The 22,771-nt window shown below is 49.0% G+C and overlaps 1 protein-coding gene across 1 annotated transcript; it reads right to left on the reverse strand.

Moving 5' to 3' along the window:
- Positions 1-19,570: 19,570 nt before the first annotated feature.
- Positions 19,571-22,564, reverse strand: LOC124683910 (ABC transporter G family member 26-like). Its single transcript, XM_047218331.1, has 4 exons — positions 22,406-22,564; positions 21,584-21,873; positions 20,167-21,352; positions 19,571-20,095 (listed from the first exon to the last, which is right to left on the reverse strand). Exons 1-4 carry the CDS (start codon positions 22,562-22,564, stop codon positions 19,718-19,720), a joined length of 2,013 nt encoding a protein of 670 aa, XP_047074287.1. The 3' UTR covers positions 19,571-19,717.
- Positions 22,565-22,771: the final 207 nt, after the last annotated feature.

Consider the following 22,771-nt stretch of genomic DNA (forward strand, 5'->3'; position numbering starts at 1 on the left):
AGCCACTGGGAATTTCACACCATCCAACTGCTCGAGCATGTATGCATTGCCCTTTAGGACCTGGTCAACCCTGTACGGCCCGTGCCAATCTGGAGACCATTTACCATACGCCTTGTCCTTAGTCCCCAACGGTAACACAGCTTCCCATACCAGATCACCAACATGGAACTCCTTTGGTTTCACCTTCTTATTATATGCACGAGCTACCTTGGCCTTGTTCTCCTTAATTTTCTCAAGTGACCAAAGTCTAAGTTCCGTTAGATCTTCAATGCTATCACTCATCAGGGCTGCATACTCTTCAGTTGTTAAGTCGTTCTGAAACGTGACACGTCTCGATCCAGCCGTGATCTCCCAGGGTAACACGGCTTCTTGTCCATAGACCAGATGGTACGGCGAGGTCTTTACCGCCCCATGACATGACATGCGATAAGCCCATAAAGCCTCCGACAAAACCTCGTGCCAACGCCTAGGGTACTCGTCGATTTTTCTCTTAATCAGCTTGATAAGGCTTTTGTTGGACGCTTCAGCCTGCCCATTTGCCTGAGCATAGTATGGAGATGATCGGATCAACTTAATTCCCATGCCCTCGCAGAAATCTCTGAATTCGCGAGAAACAAAAACCGAACCTCCATCGGTCGTGATGGTCTGGGGAATCCCAAATCTGTGAATGACATGCTCTTTCACGAAACTGATAACGTCCTTCGATGCTACAAACTTCATAGGGACTGCCTCCACCCATTTAGTAAAATAATCTGTAATTGCCAAGATCCACTCATGGCCTTTGCTCGATGCAGGATGGATTTTGCCGATCATGTCCATGCCCCATCCTCGAAATGGCCAAGGCTTGATGATGGGGTTCATTGCTGATGCGGGTACCATCTGAATGCTCCCAAACTTCTGACATGCTTGACACCCTTTATAGTAATTGAAACAGTCCTCAAGCATGGTGGGCCAATAAAACCCTGATCGCCTGATCAACCACTTCATCTTATGAGCCGATTGATGAGTCCCACAGGCGCCTTCATGTACCTCGTGTAAGAGCCGATTTGCCTCGGCTGTTCCCAAACATTTGAGAAGTAACCCTTTCAAGGTCCTGTAGAACATGTCATCTCCGATAAGGACATACTTCATGGCCTTGTACCTTATCCGTTTAGGTGCCCCCCGAGCCGGATCTTTCAAGTAATTGAAGATGCCGGCTCTCCAATCATCTGGCTCCATGAAATGTATCTGGACATCGGCTCCTTCCACTGTCTCCTTATAGCCCGACGCCATCTGTGCGAGATCGTTCGCCTCCGTATTCTGCGACCTCGGGACCCAGTTGAAGTTTATGTACCTGAACTGTGTCATCAGCTCGCGGCAATGCATCCATAACGGGAAGAGCGACTCGCTCTCACACTTGTATTCGTCCGTGAGCTGGGAGATCACCAACTTTGAGTCTCCAAAGAGTTCCACTGCTTCTGCCCCAGCTTCGATTAGCAACTCCATCCCCTTACGTACTGCTGCATACTCAGCAACATTATTGGTGCAAGGGGTAGATAGCCTGATGGAGAAGGTGTAGGTTGCCCCCCGGGGCGACACGAGTAGGATGCCGATGCCGCAACCATCATCGCAAACCGACCCATCGAAGAACATGGCCCATGCACGTATAGACAAGTGCTTGCTATATTAGTGTTGATTCATTCAGCGATTAGATCGGCCAAGGCCTGTCCTTTGACTGCATTCGCAGGTTGATACCGGAGATCCAATTCCGATAACGCAAACATCCATTTACCGAGTCGGCCTTTCAAAACAGGAGCCGACAGGATGTGCTTGATGACGTCTGATTTGCAAATGATGAAGATTTCTGCCGTCAGAAAGATGTGACGAAGCTTGGTGCAGGTAAAAAATAGGCAGAGGCACAACTTCTCGATCTCCGGGTACCTTGTCTATGCATCCAACATCCTTCTGCTGAGGTAGAAAGCAACTCTTTCCATGCCATCATAGATTTGCACTACCACTGAGGCGATAGAAGTATCGGCTACTGATAGGTAAATATAGAATGGCCTGTCTTGCTGGGGCGGAACCAACACGGGCGGTTTCGTTAGATACTCTTTAATCTCATCAAACGCTCGCTGTTGCTCTGCCCCCCAGTGGAACTCCTCATCAGGTTTGATTTTTACCAATCCCATGAACGGCTCAATTCGTCCTGACAGATTAGAGATGAACCTTCTGACGAAATTGATTTTGCCGATGAGACTTTGGAGTTCCTTCTTGGTGGTAGGTGGCTTCATTGTTCGCACTGCCTCTTGACTTTTCAGGCTGATCTCAATTCCACGTTCATGAACTAGGAAGCCCAGGAATTGACCGGCCGTCACACCAAAAGCACACTTCTTTGGATTCATTCTAAGTCCAAACTTTCTAGTTCGGTCCAGGATGCGTCGCAAATCCTCCAGGTGTCCTTCCACTGAGACAGACTTGACCACCACGTCGTCAATGTAGATCTCTACCAGCTTGCCGATCAGATCGTGGAAGATGTAATTCATGGCTCGTTGGTACGTTGCACCGGCATTCTTCAACCCAAATGTCATGACCACATACTCGAACAAGCCCACCGAACCCGGTACTCTGAAGGCCGTCTTATGTATATCTTCTGGAGCCATGAAAATCTGGTTGTAACCGGCGTTGCCATCCATGAAGCTTAAAACCTTATGACCAGCCGCTGCATTGATCAATGTCTCAGCTACCGGCATAGGGTACTCATCCTTCGGAGTGGCTCTGTTGAGATCGCGAAAATCTATGGCGACGCGCCATCGGCCATCCTTCTTCTCCATAGGTACGATACTAGATATCCACTCAGAGCATACCCGCATGGCCTCGATGAACCCGGCGCTCAACATCTTCTCAATCTCCTTCTTGACTTCTTCTAGAATTTCGGCCTTCATCTGCCGTGCTCGTTGCTGGAACGGCCGAAATCCTTTCTTAAGAGGTAGCCGATGCTCAATGATGCTCCTGTCTAGCCCGAGCATCTCTGTATAATCCCAGGCAAAACAATCTGGGTACTCTTTCAACAAAGCTATCATCAGGCCCCTCAGATGCGGATCTAACTTTTTGCTGATAAATGTTGGTCGTGGCTTATCCCCGGGACCAATGTCAATCTCTTCTAGCTCATCAGCTGACGTAAACCCATACCCTAGCTTTCCGTCGCCTGTTAGATCGACGTTGAACACAGGCAGAACGTATGGCGAGGATGATTTTGGCCGATTGCTGGAATCGGCCTCCATGTTGATTGACTTGCTCAACGAAGGTTTACAACTTGCATGTGCTCCCTTACAGGAGGAAGCCTCCCTACCACGACTACGTGACATGTTTGAAGTGAGATCCTTGCTTTTTATTTTTTGGGGCCGATTGCAGGGATCGGCCTTGCCACGTATGTCGATGGATGTTGCTCTTGCTACCCTATCAGGCCGGTGGATAAGACCAGCCTCACCCCGTTTTTTGTCACCTCGATGCGATCACAGCCGTCCAAGCCGATTCCGGAGAGCGGCTCTTGGTCTTCCGAGTCCCAAATGTTCATGCCGGCTATTGAGACGTCGATCGAGTCATCCGCATGTACGACTTCTACGTCGTCTCCATCCCATCGTATCGGGCATTGGTGCATTGTAGATGGAATGCAGCGGTTGGCGTGAATCCAATCCCTTCCTAGCAGGGCAGCGTAGGTGCTCTTGCTCGTCGACGATGAAGAATGTCGTTGGGATCGTCTTTCGGCCTATGGTTAGATCCACGTTCGGGACACCTTGCGTCCACGATGCTTGGCCGTTGAAGTCGTTTAGTGTGACGTTGGTCTTGATCAGATCGGCACCGGGAGCGTCCCAGACGCCGTAGCATGGAATATGGCATTATATTGACCGCTGCTCCCGTGTCAACCAACATCCTGCCGACGGGCTGCCCATTGATATAACCTTTTAGGTACAGGGCCTTCATGTGTTTGTAGCCCTTCTCCCGTGGTTTTTCAAAGATGACGGGCTGTGGACCGCAGTCAAACTGTGCTATCGGCACTTCTTCGTTCCTGGGGCACGAAACTCTGATGGAAGGAAGAACACCATGTTTGTGCCAGCCGATGTACCCACATCGGCTTTTTCTTGCTTGGGACGCCAAACTTTCTTTGGTGGATGAGTCTCTTCGTCCAAAGTCTGCTGAATTTTCACGGCCAGATCGGGCCGCGCTTTCCTCAACGTGTGCAAGTATCGCGCTTCGGCTTGCTCCAAGCTGCGTAGCCGCTGAACCCTACGCTTTTGGGAGTGGCTGAGTCCATCGGGGCACCACCTTGGCCGGTGGTACCTATCCTCTTCTTCATCTTCTGACTCCTCAAAGTCTTCATCTTGAGAGGACTCAGCACGTTTGTTCTGTGGCGGGAGAGGTCCTAGACGCTTGAAAACTGAAACTTCTCCTGCATCCTTCTTCGGCGTCTACACTCTGGGCAGTTGTCGATTGTAGGCAATCGGCTCATCCCTGAGTCCCAGCAGTGTTTAAAGAAGGGACAGTCCCAGTGTCTATCCATGTCTTCCTGCTCCCTTGACCTCTCCTTAACGCGGTGCTCGCGTCCTTCGTCGTCTCTGTCGTGCCGACGGTACCTTCCTTTATCTTCATCGGACCGATTGTATCTCTCGTCGTTTCTGTCGTACTGCCGACGTCGGTCATACTGATATTCATATTTGTTGAGGAGGTGCGTGGAAAGTGGCTTTTGGTATCGCACGCTTCTCACTTGTTCCTTGGTGAGGTACCGCTTGTCATCATATCGGGGCCGGTCGCGTGGATCAGCCTCCTCCTTTTCCCAAGACCACAACCTGGCCGCCCCCCTTGAGTGGCCGGCCACCCCCTCGCAAACCCTAGCCGCCCCCCTCTCCTCCATAGCTCCCGCGTGCTTTAGCGAAGCTCCGCCGGAGTTCTCCACCGCCACCGACACCACGCCGTCGTGCTCGTCGGATTCAAGAGGAGCTACTACTTCCGCTGCCCGCTGGAACGGGAGGTGGACGTCGTCTTCATCAACAACCGAACGTGTGACCGAGTACGGAGGTGCTGCCCGTTCGTGGCGCCGGAACCGATCGTGATCAAGATCTTCTACGCGCTTTTGCAAGCGGCAAGTGAACGTCTACCGCAGCAACAAGAGCCTCATCTTGTAGGCTTTGGAATCTCTTCAAGGGTGAGACTCGATACCCCCTCGTTGCTACCGTCTTCTAGATTGCATCTTGGCTTGGATTGCGTGTTCGCGGTAGGAAAATTTTTGTTTTCTATGCAACGTTATCCTACGGTGGTATCGAGCCGTGTCTATGCATAGATGGTTGCACGAGTAGAACACAATGGTTTTGTGGGCGTTGATGCTCTTGTTATCTTTAGTTGAGTACTTTGCATCTTTATGGCATAGTGGGATGAAGCGGCTCGGACTAACTTTACATGACCGCGTTCACGAGACTTGTTCCTCGTTCGACATGCAACTTGTATTGCATAAGAGGCTTTGCGGGTGTCTGTCTCTCCTACTATAGTAAAGATTCAATTTACTCTTCTATTGACAACATTAGTATCAACGTTGTGGTTCATGTTCGTAGGTAGATTAGATCTATATCGAAAACCCTAAACCACGTAAAATATGCAAACCAAATTAGAGAGCGTCTAACTTGTTTTTGCAGGGTTTGATGATGTGATATGGCCATAATATGATGATGAATATGTATGAGATGATCATTATTGTATTGTGGCAACCGGCAGGAGCCTTATGGTTGTCTTTAAATTTCATGTTGAGTAGTATTTCAAAGTAGTTGTAATAGTTGCTACATGGAGGACAATCATGAAGACGGCGCCATTGACCTTGACGCTACGCCGACGATGATGGAGATCATGCCCAAAGATGATGGAGATCATGTCCGTGCTTTGGAGATGAAGATCAAAGGCGCAAAGACAAAAGGGCCATATCATATCACATATGAACTGCATGTGATGTTAATCCTTTTATGCATCTTATTTTGCTTAGATCGCGACGGTAGCATTATAAGATGATCCCTCACTAAAATCTCAAGATAATAAAGTGTTCATCCTTAGTAGCACCGTTATCAAGTCTTGTCGTTTCGAAGCATCTCGTGATGATCGGGTGTGATAGATTCGATAAGTACATACAACGGGTGCAAGACGAGTTTTGCACATGCGGATACTAAGGTGGCCTTGACGAGCCTAGCATGTACGGACATGGTCTCGGAACACATGATACCGAAAGGTAGAGCATGAATCATATGATTGATATGATGAACACTTTGAGTGTTCGCCATTGAAATCACACCTTTTCTCGTGATGATCGGGTTTAGGTGCGGTGGATTTGGTTCGTGTGATCACTAAGACAATGTTATCACCAGATTTTGGCTAAATCAGGAGATGGGCCGCGATCAAGGTGGGCTTGGAGATTATATATAGAAGAAATACGTGAATCGGCCTTACGTGCAAAGTTTGGGCTAGTTTGCCCTTGTATCTGTAACATATTAGATTACGTGTCGGTTAGGAGTCAGAGTTTTACCCGTGCACGGTTAGGTGCACGCCCGAATTAGAAAGTCCCTTGGACTATAAATATGTATCTAGGGTTTATGGAATAAACAACCAACGTTCAACACAAACAAATCTCGGCGCATCGCCAACTCCTTCGTCTCGAGGGTTTCTCCGGTAAGCACCATGCTGCCTAGATCGCATCTTGCGATCTAGGCAGCACAAGCCTACCCACGTTGTTCATGCGTTGCTCGTCCTGAAGCCCTTTTGATGGCGAGCAACGTAGTTATCTTAGATGTGTTAGGGTTAGCATTGTTCTTCGTATCATATGCTTGTCGTAGTGCAACCCTTATACATCTAGCCGCCCTTACACCTATCTTAGGTGTAGGGGCGGCACCCCGCTTGATCATAGTGTAGTAGATCCGATCCGTTACGGTCGTTCCTTGTTCTTCAAGGATTAGTTTAACATCCGCAATAGTTAGGCCTTACAAAGGGTTGGAGGATCCAGCGGCGTGTAGGGTGTAGTTTGCTAGCCCTAGACAGGATGTTCCGGGGATCAACCTCGTGTTGGTTTTTAGGCCCTGTCTAGGATCGGCTTACGATCACCGTATGCGAGCGCGAGGCCCAATCGTGAGTAGGATGATCCGATTATGCGGTGAAAACCCTAAATCGTCGTAGATCGCATTAACTTTATCTTGATCAAGCAGGACCACCATATATTCGGACACCTTGTACGAATCATGGGTGGATCGGCTCCTTGAGCCGATTCACAGGATAACCTGAAGAGCCGATCGAGGCTCGTATTTAACGTTTACGTGTATGCCATGCAGGAAACTAAGCGAGGCATCATCCAACACCTTCTCGGCCAGGTATAGGTCAGGTGGCACGCCCTTGCGATAGCATCGGACGTGTGACCGGGGAGGCTTTGCGGGCCGTCGCTCCGAGGGCCGGGGCCGGCCGCGGCCCTAGTTGTTCCCGGCTCTACTGTGTTGCCGGTCGCTGCCCGCCGGTGGGTTTCGACCGCAACACATTCGGCACGCCCGGTGGGACAATCTTCGACATCCACCCCATCGCCATCTACATCCGAGATGGCGGAAAGCACTCCGGTCAAGTACGAGGATCGGCCGACGAGCTCAAGAAGAAGCATGACGAGATCAAGGCAGTCCTCGAAGCCGAACTCATCGGCTCTTACCACAGAACCCGCTCCCATGGCCAACCAGGATACTTGTTCAATATCAACATGGTAGGACTTGGGCACCACTCTGGTAAGGACGGAGATGAGGGCAGCCGCTCTCATAGCAAAGACACAGAGGGAGCCACTCCACGCGATCGGCTCCGCCAAGACGGCAAGCGCTACGTCACAGAGGGAGAAGTGAAGAGCATAAGATATCAACGACCTCTCTCTGATCACCTCCTCAACAAGTATGTGAGTCAGTATGACCAACGCCGGCGATACAGCGACGATGATGAAAAAGATCGTCGGGCTAGGGACGACAGGAGACGTCGTCGGCATGATCACGACGAGGAGCGATACGAGCGCCACGCCAAGGAAAAGTCGAGGGAGCAAGACGGCGAGGATAGGCACTGGGACTGCCCCTTCTTCAGACACTTCTGGGATTCAAGAATGAGCCGATTGCCAACAATCGGCAACTGTCCAGAATGCAAACAGAAGAAGAAGGATGCAGCTAACGTGTCCGTGTTCAAGCGTCTAGGGCCTCTCCCGCCTCGGAACAGGCATGCTGAGTCCGCTCGGGTAGAAGATCTCGAGGAACTAGAGGACGATGATGAAGAAGACAAGTATCATCGGCCAAGGTGGTGCCCTGATGGGCTCAGCCGTTCCCAGAAACGAAGGGTTCATCGTCTGCGTGGGTTGGAGGAAGCTGAAAGATTATACCTGCACACGTTGAGGAAGGCACGGCCTGATCTGGCCGCCAAAATTCAGCGAACCCTGGACGAAGAAGGTCGGCCACAAAGAAAAGAGTGGCGCCCCAAGCAAAGGAAAGCCGATGATGATACATCGGCTGGCACAAACATGGTCTTCATCCTTCCAACGGAGTTTAGCGCTCCAAGATTATATGAAGCACCTGTGGCACAATTGGACTGCGGCCCACGGCCGGTCATCTTTGAGAAGCCACGAGAAAGAAGTTACAGGCATCTGAAGGCCCTGTACTTGCGAGGTTACATCAATGGGCAGCTCTGTCAACAAGATGTTGGTGGACACCGGAGCGGCAGTTAACATTATGCCATACTCCATGCTACGTCGGTTGGGACGCTCCAGCTCGGATCTGATCAAGACCAATGTAACACTGAGCGATTTCAACGGCCAAGCATCCGACGCACAAGGTGTTCCGAATGTGGATCCGACCGTAGGGAGGAAAACTGTCCCTACGACGTTCTTTATTGTCGACGGCAAGAGCACCTATGCTTGTACTACTAGGGAGAGATTGGATCCACGCCAAGCTGTTGCATTCCATCCACGATGCACCAATGCCTAATACGGTGGGATGGAGATGAAGTAGAAGTCGTCCACGCAGATGATTCAGCCGAAATTTCAACAGCCGGCATGGACGTTTGGGAGACATCGGGCCAAGAGCCACTCTCGGGCATCAATTTGGACGATCGCGAGCGCATCGACGTGACAAAGAACGGGGTTAGGCTGGTTTTATCCACCGGACTGACCGTGTAACAAGAGCAACATCGATGGACAAATGTGACGAGGCTGATCCTTGTGATCGGCCCCAAAAGTTTATGGAGGAGCATTACAAAACCTTCATCGAACAAGCAACGTGGAGGCCAATTCTAGCAATCGGCCAAAATTATCCTCACTATCCATTCTGCCTGGGTTCAACATTCGATCCAACAGGGAATCCCTGAAGAGCCGATACCTTCAATTCTCTTGACAGAATCGGCTCGGGGGGCACCTAGGTGGATAAAACACGAGGATATGAAGTAGGAGTATCTTTCGAACGCCCAGCAGCCCAAGATATTCTTAGTAGATGGGTATTGAAGTATGGGGGCCGATACATGAATCGGCCGTAAAAAAAAATACGAAAATTTTTAAGCACAGCCGATGCAGCAGACATCGACTTAAGGATAGAAAGCCGATGTATGGCCATCGACTCAAGGGATACAACTGTTATAAGCAGGGGTTCAATGGAGCAGGAAGTGAGCCACGAAGAGAGACCCTAATGGAAGAGCTCCTCAATGGAGTGGTTTGATGGCTCAGATCCTCTCTTCAAAAACCCCTGGATTCTTTTTGCGAGTGTTCGAGTCCGCAGTATTAGCTGGGGCAGGTTTGAGGGGTTATGACCCTGACCAATGCCAAGAGCGGCATGAACGTGCAGATCAGGTTAAGGATGGGTTGCATCAAATCCGCCGAAGGAAAGGAGCCGATCTGACCAGCAAGACGAAGAGGTGGACTGAAGAAGCTCGGGGGGCAGCTCACCCCGAAGGTTCTCTCGCTCCGGGAAGCCGATTTTGTTGAGATCGGCTGGCTCTGAGGCCAATGGCGGCACATTAGGCTGACTCACCACTTTTCTCGCCTTAAGTGAGGCTCGGGGGGCAGTTTGTCCGGAAGGACCCTTTGCTATAAGGAGCCGATTTTGGTGGAATCGGCTGGTGCTGCATCATGACTTGGAAACCGATGGTGACACGTTTTGTCAGCCCACTGCTGTTCTCGCCTCAATGGAGGCTCGGGGGGCAACTGACTGCGTAGATATTCTGTTCTTAAGAAGCCGACTGAGATTTCATTGGATGGCCCTCCATCATAACTTTTTTAGGAGGATTGGGCAGGTTTGAAGAGTATCACTGAATATTTGAATGGTCCAGAGGTATCGGCTTCAGCATCAAGTCGTTTCAGCAGCGGTTCTGGGGGCTCTCGTAAAGGCGTTGATCTGCTTCGTTGTCCGCCAGAGCTCAAGGTCATCGGTCGGGAAAGGCGAAAGATAGATCGTGAAGGAGTGATGTTAACATCGGATTTTGAGCTTTGAGCAAGTTCACGATCACCCCGACGTCAAAAGGATGAAGGATAGATCATGAGAGACCGATGCGTTGTCATCGGCTCATTAAGCATTGGCTAAGTGACGATCGGCGGGATCAGTATGAAGGGAAATCGGCTAAATTGGCATAAAGGAAATCGGCAAAATCAAATTGGGGAATTTCTTCATTAATAAACGGGATTTCTTACATAGAAGAGCCGATTGCTCTCAAAAGGGAGTACCAAGGGGATACATTGCCCCGTCTGCTACTACTGATCCTATGCTAAGGGTCCTATCTACGGGCCGTCGCTGCCCTCGTCATCACCCTCGTCGCCGCTGTCGGCGCTGCTCCCGGCGGGCTCGTCGTCGCTGCTGTAGCGGCCGCCGGCGGGACCTTCGTTGTCCTCATCCTCCTCGTCGTCGTCGTCGCTGTCGTAGTCACTGAGATTCCCCGGCCAGGGGCAGTGGCGCTTGGCCGGCGGCTCGTCGGAGGGGCTGTCGTCGTCGTCGTCCTCCTCCTCCTCCTCCCCTACCTCCTCGGAGGTGGTGAAGTCATCCCAGGAGAAGCGATCGTCATCGCTCTCCTCCTCCGATTCCCCGTCGGCGAGGAAGCGGAGGTCGCTCTCCCCACCGGTCAAGGACTTGTCGTCCTCGGACCGGATGGAGGAGGCGTGGTCTTCCGAGTCCCATTCTTCGCGGTGCGCGAATGTCCGGCGGCGTCTCGCGGGAGGAGGAGGACCCAAGGGAAAGTTCCGATGAGGTGGAGGAAGAGGAAGACATGGTGCGCAGAAGGGCTTTTGGAGTGCTAATGCGGAGAGGATGAGGAGGAGAATTGTTCGGTGCGGTTAAATAAAAGAAGTGGGGATTTAATGTTCGAACAGTTTTCGAGGAGGTGGTGCCAAAAAACTGTCAAATCGTGCAGAGAAGTTGGGAAGGCAAGTTGTCATGATGGAAAATACTGCGACGGTTCTGCTCTGCCACGACATGACCCCTCGGAGAAAAAGCAGAGTGGTTTTGAAATTATCATTACCAAAACCAGGGGGGCATGTGTTATCACCAGATTTTGGCTAAATCAGGAGATGGGCCGCGATCAAGGTGGGCTTGGAGATTATATATAGAAGAAATACGTGAATCGGCCTTACGTGCAAAGTTTGGGCTAGTTTGCCCTTGTATCTGTAACATATTAGATTACGTGTCGGTTAGGAGTCAGAGTTTTACCCGTGCACGGTTAGGTGCACGCCCGAATTAGAAAGTCCCTTGGACTATAAATATGTATCTAGGGTTTATGGAATAAACAACCAACGTTCAACACAAACAAATCTCGGCGCATCGCCAACTCCTTCGTCTCGAGGGTTTCTCCGGTAAGCACCACGCTGCCTAGATCGCATCTTGCGATCTAGGCAGACTAAGCCTACCCACGTTGTTCATGCGTTGCTCGTGCTTGAAGCCCTTTTGATGGCGAGCAACGTAGTTATCTTAGATGTGTTAGGGTTAGCATTGTTCTTCGTATCATATGCTGTCGTAGTGCAACCCTTATACATCTAGCCGCCCTTACACCTATCTTAGGTGTAGGGGCGGCACCCCGCTTGATCATAGTGTAGTAGATCCGATCCGTTACGGTCGTTCCTTGTTCTTCAAGGATTAGTTTAACATCCGCAATAGTTAGGCCTTACAAAGGGTTGGAGGATCCAGCGGCGTGTAGGGTGTAGTTTGCTAGCCCCGGACGAGGATGTTCCGGGGATCAACCTCGTGTTGGTTTTTAGGCCCTGTCTAGGATCGGCTTACGATCACCGTATGCGAGCGCGAGGCCCAATCGTGAGTAGGATGATCCGATTATGCGGTGAAAACCCTAAATCGTCGTAGATCGCATTAACTTTATCTTGATCAAGCAGGACCACCATATATTCGGACACCTTGTACGAATCATGGGTGGATCGGCTCCTTGAGCCGATTCACAGGATAACCTGAAGAGCCGATCGAGGCTCGTATTTAACGTTTACGTGTATGCCATGCAGGAAACTAAGCGAGGCATCATCCAACACCTTCCTGGCCAGGTATAGGTCAGGTGGCACGCCCTTGCGATAGCATCGGACGTGTGACCAGGAGGCTTTGCGGGCCGTCGCTCCGACGGACCGGGGCCGGCCGCAGCCCTAGTTGTTCCCGGCTCTCATTGTGTTGCCGGTCGCTGCCCGCCGGTGGGTTTCCGACCGCAACGGACAATGCGAGGGATATTGTTTTGAGTGGGAGTTCACCTAGATTTTTAATTATGTTGAATTAAAATTTGAACTCAATTTGTCATAAACTTAGTCTAAACTATTGCAAATATATGTTGTAGAGATGGCGTCCTCAATCAATTTTAACCAGTTCCTAGAGAAAGAAAAGCTTAAGAGCAACGGTAGCAACTTCACCGACTGGTTCCGTCATGTGAGGATCTTCCTCTATGGCGGAAATCTGCAATATGTGCTTGATGCACCGCTAGGTGACCCTCCTGCAGAAACCGAAACCGATGAAGTAAAAGCTGTTTACGAGACTCGGAAAACTCGGTACTCTCAAGTTCAGTGTGCCATCCTGTGCAGTCCGGAATCCGATCTTCAAAAACGTTTTGAGCACCACGATCCTCATGAGTTGATGAATGAGCTGAAAGCTATTTTTGAGACTCATGCGGCCGTGGAATGCTATGAAGCATCGAAACATTTCTTCACTCGTATGATGGAAGAAGGCAGCTCCATTAGTGAGCACATGCTCGCCATGACCGGGCATGCGAAGAAACTCGGTGACTTGGGAATAGTGATTCCTAACAGGATCGGGGATTAATCGTGTCCTTCAATCACTGCCACCAAGTTACAAGAACTTTGTGATGAACTACAATATGCGAGAACATGAACAAGGAGTTACCTGAACTCTTTGGCATGTTAAAAGCTGCTGAGATTGAGATCAAGAAAGAGCACCAAGTGTTGATGGTCAACAAGACCACCGGTTTCAAGAAACGGGGCAAGTCTAAGGGAAAATTCAAGAAGGGTGGCAAGAAAGCTGCCACGCCTCCTATGAAACCTAAGAACGGCCCTAAGCCCGATGCTGAGTGCTATTACTCGCAAAGAGAAGGGACACTGGAAGCGTAATTGCTCCAAGTATTTAGCGGATCCGAAGAGCGGCCTTGTCAAGAAGAAGAAAGAAGGTATATCCGATATACATGTTATAGATGTTTATCTCACTAGTTCTCGTTCTAGTACTCGTGTATTTGATACTTGGTTCGGTTGCTCATATTTGTAACTCGAAACAGGAACTAAAGAATAAACGACAACTACTCGAAGGATGAAGTGACGATGCGCGTTGGAAACGGATCCAAGGTCAATGTGATCGCGGTCGGCACACTTCCTCTACATCTACCTTCGGGATTAGTTTTAAGCCTAAATAATTGTTATTATGTACCTGCGTTAAGCATGAACATTATATCCGGATCTTGTTTAATGCAAGACGGTTATTCATTCAAGTCCGAGAATAATGGTTGTTCTATTTTTATGAATAATATCTTTTATGGTCGAGCACCACAAAAGAATGGCTTATTTCTATTAGATCTCGATAGTAGTGATACGCATATACATAACATTGATGCTAAGCGAATTAAATTGAATGATAATTCTACTTATATGTGGCACTGTCGTCTTGGTCATATTGGAGTGAAACGCATGAAGAAACTCCATACTGATGGATTACTTGAATCACTTGACTTGGGGTCACTTGATAGATGCGAAGCATGTCTAATGGGAAAAATGACTAAGACTCCATTTTCTGGTATGATGGAGCGAGCTACTGACTTATTGGAAATCATACATACCGATGTGTGCGGACCAATGAGTGTAGCATCGCGCGGTGGTTATTGTTATGTTCTAACCTTCACAGATGATCTGAGTAGATATGGGTATATCTATTTCATGAAACATAAATCCGAAACTTTCGAGAAGTTTAAGGAATTCCAAAGTGAAGTAGAAAATCAACGTAACAAGAAGATCAAATTTCTACGATCCGATCGTGGAGGTGAATATCTGAGTTATGAGTTTGGCATGCATTTAAAGAAATGCGGAATACTTTCACAATTGACACCGCCGGGAACACCACAACGAAACGGTGTGTCCGAACGTCGTAATCGAACTCTCTTAGATATGGTTCGTTCTATGATGTCTCTTATCGATTTGCCGTTATCATTTTGGAGTTATGCATTAGAGACATCCGCATTCACTTTAAATAGAGCACCATCAAAATCCGTAGAAACGACACCGTATGAATTATGGTTTAATAAGAAACCTAAGCTGTCGTTCCTTAAAGTTTGGGGTTGCGAAGCCTATGTAAAAAGTTACAACCGGACAAGCTAGAACCCAAAGCGGAGAAATGCGTCTTCACAGGATACCCTAAGGAAACTATAGGGTACACTTTCTATCACAGATCCGAAGGCAAAATCTTTGTTGCTAAGAACGGAACCTTTCTTGAGAAAGAATTTCTCACTAAAGAAGTGATCTGGAAGAAAAGTAGAACTCGATGAGATTAATGAATCTATACTCGTTGATCGAGTAGCGCGATGCCGGAAGTTGTACCTGTACCGCCTACACCGGCAACGAGAGGAAGCTAATGATAATGATCATGAAACTTCGAACGAGGAAACTGCCGAACCTCGCGGATCGACAAGGGAACGTGCCACTCCTGATTGGTATGATCCTTGTCTAAATGTCATGATTGTGGATAACAATGATGAGGACCCTGCGACGTATGAAGAAGCGATGATGAGCCCAGATTCCAACAAATGGCAAGAAGCCATGAAATCCGAAATGGGATCCATGTATGATAACAAAGTATGGACTTTGGTAGACTTACACGATAGCCGAAAGGCTGTCGAAAATAAATGGATCTTCAAGAGAAAAACAAATGCCGATGGTAATATTACTGTCTATAAAGCTCGACTTGTCGCAAAGGGTTTCCGACAAATTCAAGGAGTTGACTACGATGAGACTTTCTCACCCGTAGCGAAGCTAAAATCTGTGAGGATTTTGTTAGCAATAGCTGCATTTTTCGATTATGAGATTTGGCAGATGGATGTCAAAATGGCGTTCCTTAATGGAGACATTGAGGAAGAGTTGTATATGGTACAGCCCAAAGGTTTTGTCGATCCTAAAAATGCTGACAAAGTATGCAAACTTCAGCGTTCAATCTATGGACTGAAGCAAGCATCAAGAAGTTGGAACCGACGCTTTGATAAGGTGATCAAAGACTTCGGGTTTATACAGTGTCATGGAGAGGCCTGTATTTACAAGAAAGTGAGTGAGAGCTCTGTAGCATTCCTGATATTATATGTAGATGACATATTATTGATTGGGAATGATATAGAACTATTAAGCAGTGTAAAAGGTTATTTGAATAACAGTTTTTCAATGAAAGACCTTGGTGAAGCATCATATATATTAGGCATCAAGATTTATAGAGATAGATCAAGACGCCTAATAGGGCTATCACGAGTACATACTCGGAGAAGATTCTAAAGAAGTTTAGAATGGACGAAAGTAAGAAAGGGTTTTTTCCTATGTTACCAGTGCAAGGTCTTGAGTAAGACTCAAGGACCGGCTACGAGCAGAAGAAAGAGAAAGGATGAATCAGATCCCCTATGCTTCGGCGAGTAGGCTCTATTATGTATGCCATGCTATGTACAAGACCGGATATAGCGCATCGCTGTTAGTTTGACTAGCGAGATATCAAAGTGATCCGGGAATGGAGCACTCGGACAGCTGGTCAAGAATATCCTGAAGTACTTGAAAAGAACTAAGGATATGTTTCTTTGTTATGGAGGTGACCAAGAGCTCGTTGTAACAAGTTACACCGATGCAAGTTGGAACACCGATCCCGATGACTCTAAGTCACGGTCCGGGTACGTGTTTATATTGAATGGTGTCTGCGAGTAAGCTGGGCAAGCTCGAAGCGGTGCACGGTGGCGAAGTCTTCAACGGAATCGGAGTACATAGCGGCTTCGGAGGCTTCATCAGAAGCGGTATGGATGAAGAGGTTCATTGTAGAGCTCGGTGTGGTTCCTAGTGCATTGGACCCACTAGTCATATACTGTGACAACATGGGTGCCATCGCCAATGCACAAGAACCAAGGTCACACAAGAGGCTGAAGCATATCAAGCTGCGTTACCACTCGATTCGCGAGTACTTCGAAGATGGAGAAGTAAAGATTTGCAAAGTACACACCGATCCGAATGTAGCGGATCCGTTGACTAAAGCTCTCCCTAGGGCAAAGCATGACCAACACCGAATGCCATGGGTGTTAGGTTCCTTACAATGTAATCTAGATTATTGACTCTAGTGCAAGTGGGAGATCTGTTGGAGATATGCCCAAGGGGCAATAATAAAAGTGGTTATTATATATCTTTATGTTTATGATAAATGTTTATATACCATGCTATAATTGTATTAACCGAAACATTGATACATGTGTGATATGTAAACAACAAAGAGTCCCTAGTATGCCTCTTAACTAGCTTGTTGATTAATGGATGATTAGTTTCATAATCATGAACATTGGATGTTATTAATAACAAGGTTATGTCATTGTATGAATGATGTAATGGACACACCCAATTAAGCGTAGCATAAGATCTCGTCATTAAGTTATTTGCTATAAGCTTTCGTTACATAGTTACCTAGTCCTTATGACCATGAGATCATATAAATCACTTATACCGGAAAGGTACTTTGATTACATCAAACACCACTGCGTAAATGGGTGGCTATAAAGGTGGGATTAAGTATCCGGAAAGTATGAGTTGAGGCATATGGATCAACGATGGGATTTGTCCATCCCGATGACGGATAGATATACTCTAGGCCCTCTCGGTGGAATGTCGTCTAAATGTCTTGCAAGCATATGAATAAGTTCATAAGAGACCACATACCACGGTACGAGTAAAGAGTACTTGTCAGGAGACGAGGTTGAACAAGGTATAGAGTGATACCAAAGATCAAACCTCGGACAAGTAAAATATCGCGAGACAAAGGGAATTGGTATTGTATGTGAATGGTTCATTCGATCACTAAAGTCATCGTTGAATATGTGGGAGCCATTATGGATCTCCGGATCCCGCTATTGGTTATTGGTCGGAGTGAGTACTCAACCATGTCCGCATAGTTCACGAACCGTAGGGTGACACACTTAAAGTTGGATGTTGAAATGGTAGTATTTGAATATGGAATGGAGTTCGAATATTTGTTCGGAGTCCCGGATAAGATCCCGGACATCACGAGGAGTTCCGGAATGGTCCGGAGAATAAGATTCATATATAGGATGTCATTTTATGTGAATTAAAATGTCGCGGAAGGTTCTATGGAAGGTTCTAGAAGGTTCTAGAAAAGTCCGGAAGAAACCACCAAGGAAGGTGGAGTCCACATGGGACTCCACCTCCATGGCCGGCCAACCCTAGTGGGGGAGGAGTCCCAAGTGGACTCCCCCTTAGGGGGCCGGCCACCCCCCCATATGGGAGGTGGAACTCCCACCTTTGGTGGGAGTCCTAGCTTGGCTAGGTTTCCCCTCTTTTTGGTAGGTTTTGGTTCGGGTCTTATTCGAAGACTTGGAGACCAACTCTTGGGGATCCACCTATATAATGAGGGGCCAAGGGAGGGGGCCGGCCAACCCCAAGACCACAACCTGGCCGCCCCCCTTGAGTGGCCGGCCACCCCCTCCCAAACCCTAGCCGCCCCCTCTCCTCCATAGCTCCCGCGTGCTTTAGCGAAGCTCCGCCGGAGTTCTCCACCGCCACCGACACCACGCCGTCGTGCTGTCGGATTCAAGAGGAGCTACTACTCCGCTGCCCGCTGGAACGGGAGGTGGACGTCGTCTTCATCAACAACCGAACGTGTGACCGAGTACGGAGGTGCTGCCCGTTCGTGGCGCCGGAACCGATCGTGATCAAGATCTTCTACGCGCTTTTGCAAGCGGTAAGTGAACGTCTACCGCAGCAACAAGAGCCTCATCTTGTAGGCTTTGGAATCTCTTCAAGGGTGAGACTCGATACCCCCTCGTTGCTACCGTCTTCTAGATTGCATCTTGGCTTGGATTGCGTGTTCGCGGTAGGAAATTTTTTGTTTTCTATGCAACGTTATCCTACACTTCAAGCGCCATATTGATTCCTTCATAAAATGAGCTGAATGTGAGAGATCCAAAACAAAACGATTTCTCAAGAACCGATGAGTCGTAGTTGCAGAGGTCGGATCTGCAGAAGCCATGATTCCAGCGCACAACTTTCCCACAGATGGCGCCAATTAACGTGGGGCTACCACGGCAATGCCCATAGATTATGGGCTTGGATTTTAGGGAAGCGAGTGCGCTGGTTGTTTCGTCGGCGTACAAACAACATAGGGGACACGATTTACACAGCTTCAGCCCCCAGAGGGAATACCCTACCTAATGTTTGTCCATTCTTGATTGATGATGATCGAGGTTACAATGTTGTCGTGATGGCTATGGTGTTATCTCTAGGTTACAAGTTGTACATCGTCCTCCCTGTCGATCCCTCCTAGTCCTTAGAAAGGAGGACAACTCTCAGGACTTCGCGTTGGTTACATGTTAGGTTTCCCTTGTATGGGCTAGTTGTTGCATCACACGCCAGGTTTCCGAGCTTCGGCTGCGCAATGCTTCTTTGGGCTTTGCAATCCCCATATGGGCCTCTAGTTCGTGCCCACGTCAGACACCTCACAAACCAAGAGGAGACAGCAACCCCATTCCAGTAGCCTTGCATAGCATCCTTTGAAGTGGCTCCATGATGAGGATGAAGGGCAAAGGGGACAGAGGATCCCCCACTCTTGTGCTGCAACAATCTCCCTGGAATCTCATTTAGAAGAATCTTCGAAGAAGAGCTTGCCAGAATTATTGAAATGATGTCACACCATCTTTGTCTAAATCCAAAACCCTTGAGAACCTTCAACACATAACCCCAATAAACTGAGTTAAAAGCCTTGGCAATATCTAGCTTGAGAAACAACATAGACTTTTTCTTTCCATGAGCTTCCTTGATAACATATATTACTGGACAAGATGAAAACCACACATATATTACTCAGAGTTCATGCCTTGTACTACCCCTTAATTAACATGCATTACATGCTGCCAAGGAATAAAGTAGGAAGACCTAAGCTAGCAAATCATGCCATGCCAATTTGCCGTGGCAGGCGCAATTCACATTTCCTTTCCCCTCTTTTCACAAGGGCATGAGGCTGATCCTCTTGAGGAGGCAGAAGTAGGCAAGAAGGCGGTATGCGACGGCCATGGCGAGCAGGATCCAGACCTCCCGCATGCCACCGTCGAGGTCTACGGTGTCGAAGGACGGTGACGACTGCAGCCGCTGGCAACCCGTCCGGCTCCCGCAGTTGTAGGTCAGGTGGCCGTGGTACTGCGCCTTGAGCAGCAGGTTGAAGCCGTAGTGCATGAACGACACGTACCTCAGCCACCGTATGAATTTGGGTATGTGCTGCACGTAGTACCCTCCGGTGAGCAGGAACAGCATGAGCACCAGCGACGCCATCACCCCCGCCCTCTTCACGCTCAGAATCGCCGCCCCCAGCAGCTCCCCCGTCCCCTGATCGCAACAAATTTATCATTCCCGTCGTCATCGCCGGAAGTAGTATCAGAAGATGTATGATCAAGTACCTGGCTGGTGAAGACGATGAGGAGGGTGGCGAGGAGTGTGAGGAAGAAGCAGGGGACGGTGCGCCGTAGATCCGCCATGAAGTAGAGGATGCCCATGAAGAGGACAGGGTACACGATGTGCGGCACGGCGTCGCAGAGGGTGCTGCTGGCGTAGTAGGCGCTGAGGCGGTACATGTCCGCCTTGCGCTCCTTCACCAGGTAGAGCTTCTCGAAGGGGAACACGTAGACGGACCCGAACAGCGACGACGACGTCCAGAAGATGCAGATGTAGAAGATGAGCCCCACCTGGTCCCTCAGCTGCGCCTCGTTCCCGGTCTTGGACTTCCACCACAGGAGCCCCAGCAGGAGCGCCACGCCGACGGCCTGCGCCAGCCGCATCTTGTCCAGGTAGTCGGCGGCGCGCTCCCGGAACGTGCGCCGCGACAGCACCAAGAACTGCTGGAACCAGTTGATGCTCCGGTCCTTGCGCATCCGGATCGCAAGCTTCAGCTGCTCCCCAGGCCGCCTCGCCGCCACCTTCTGCAGCTTCGCCTCCTCCTTGTACTTGAGCTGGAGGTAGGACACGACGCGAGACCTGAACTCCTGCGGCGCCGGCGAGCCGTCCCGGAGCAGCTCGGGCACGCTGATGTCCTCGAGGTTGCCCGTGGCGAGGTCCAGCAGGAACTCGGCCGGGTTCATGGGGATCTCCGGCGTGAACCCCAGCGAGGAGAAGTGGTGCATGCAGTCCCTGGCCTTGCCGTGGTAGATGGCGTGGCCCTCCGAGATGAGCAGCAGCTTGTCGAACAGGTGGAACATCCGGCTCGACGGCTGGTGGATGGTGGTGATGATGGTCCGCCGCGTCGACGACTTGGCCAGCCGCTGGAGGATCACGATCAGCTTGCTCGCCGACGTGGAGTCCAGCCCCGACGTGGGCTCGTCCAGGAGCAGCAGCGACGGGTCCACTAGGATTTCGTACCCGATGCTTGTTCGCTTCCTCTCGCCGCCCGACACCCCGCGCACAAACGCGCCGCCGATCTTGGTGTGCCGGCACCGCTCCAGGTTCAGCTCCGAGATGATGGCGTCCACCCTGTCGCGCTTCTGCTGCTTGGACATGCGCGCCGGCAGCCGCAGGAAGGCGGCGAACACCAGCGTCTCCTCCACCGTCAGCTGAGGGAACAGAACGTCGTCCTGAGTCACAAATCCAATCCTGTACGTTTTTGCAACCATCAGAAACAACAAACTTACATTAATCTTCGTGATCTTTTTCACTCAACTGAATCAAATATGTTCCTATGATGAATTGCAAGAACTATGCACAAATTCAGGCACTGACTCGACTTTCTGAACTAAAAAAAATAAATATATGTTCCTATGATGAATTGCAAGAGCTATGCACAAATTCAGGCATTGACTCGACTTTCTGAACTTTGTTAGTTACCTCCTCTTGAGGCAGGGGCTGTAGGGTGTGTCGTTGTAGGTGATCTGGCCCTTGACGCTGCCACCAAGCCTGCCACCGAGTATCTTGAGCAATGTAGTCTTGCCACTGCCAGAAGGGCCCATCAGTGCAAGGATCTCACCAGGGTCAACGCTGCCACCTATGCCCTTGAGGATGTGCTTGCAGCTGCTGCTGCTGCCATGATCCGCCCTCATGTGAGATGCAAAGGCCACCTTTGCAGCTGTCAGGGGGTTATTGGGGCTAAGCTTCACCTTGTACTCCACATTCTCAAACTGCAATTTTTTCATATAATATGGAAGATGTTTTAATTTTTGATGAGCAGAACTCTGTTACATGGCATGAACATTTTTCATGGAAAAAGCATTTCGTCTGCACTTCCTATATACTAGTTGCCAATTAGCTAGCGAGCTGTTGGAGCTTCCAAAGGGTCACACAAATTGCCAACCACCTAACTTGTACCTTCCAAAGTTTATCGTCTAGTTGAGGTTTCATAGATAACCAAGACTGTAACCAAATTAATTTTCTTAATCATTCTGACCCAGATGCCATGATCATGGTTAACTGAGATTATATGGCAGCCTCCTAGTTAAGTCTATCAGCACTAACTGTTCCTCTGCTACTACTATGTACACTTTTGCCTATCTATGGAAAGAAGATGAAAACAGTTTGATCTCTGATGTAAACATAATTCATTATATTCTTCCTTGTGGCAAGCTAATTAAACATGCTAGACACGTAGAGAACTCTACTGATATAAACGTGCTATGACATATGAAAGAAAAGAAAATGGATGTACATAAATACCTTAAGGAATATAGGAAGAGGGCCATCTTTGGTTGGCCATAGATGATCCTCCTCCATGGCAACCTCCACACCGCTGGTGTCTCCATTGTTATGGGACGAAGGAGGAGGGAGGTGTTCCACAATGGATAGCTCCACTCTCTCATCACTGCTGATCTCCATGGGCAGAGAGAAAATTAGATTGAGAAGAAAGCCAAGCACACGGCCCTCTCTTCTTTTTATGAACCAGTAGAAAAAATGGGAGGCGCGAGAGCAACTACTAGCAACCAAGAGCATGCCTACTTTGTTATATACGGTTACAATTTTTTTAACCTGGTTTGGTGACCCACAATCTTTCCAAGGGCCTCTGGTTTGGGAGAACCTTCCACT

This window comes from Lolium rigidum, chromosome 1 (genome assembly GCF_022539505.1).
Source record: "Lolium rigidum isolate FL_2022 chromosome 1, APGP_CSIRO_Lrig_0.1, whole genome shotgun sequence".
Classification (NCBI taxonomy): domain Eukaryota; kingdom Viridiplantae; phylum Streptophyta; class Magnoliopsida; order Poales; family Poaceae; genus Lolium; species Lolium rigidum.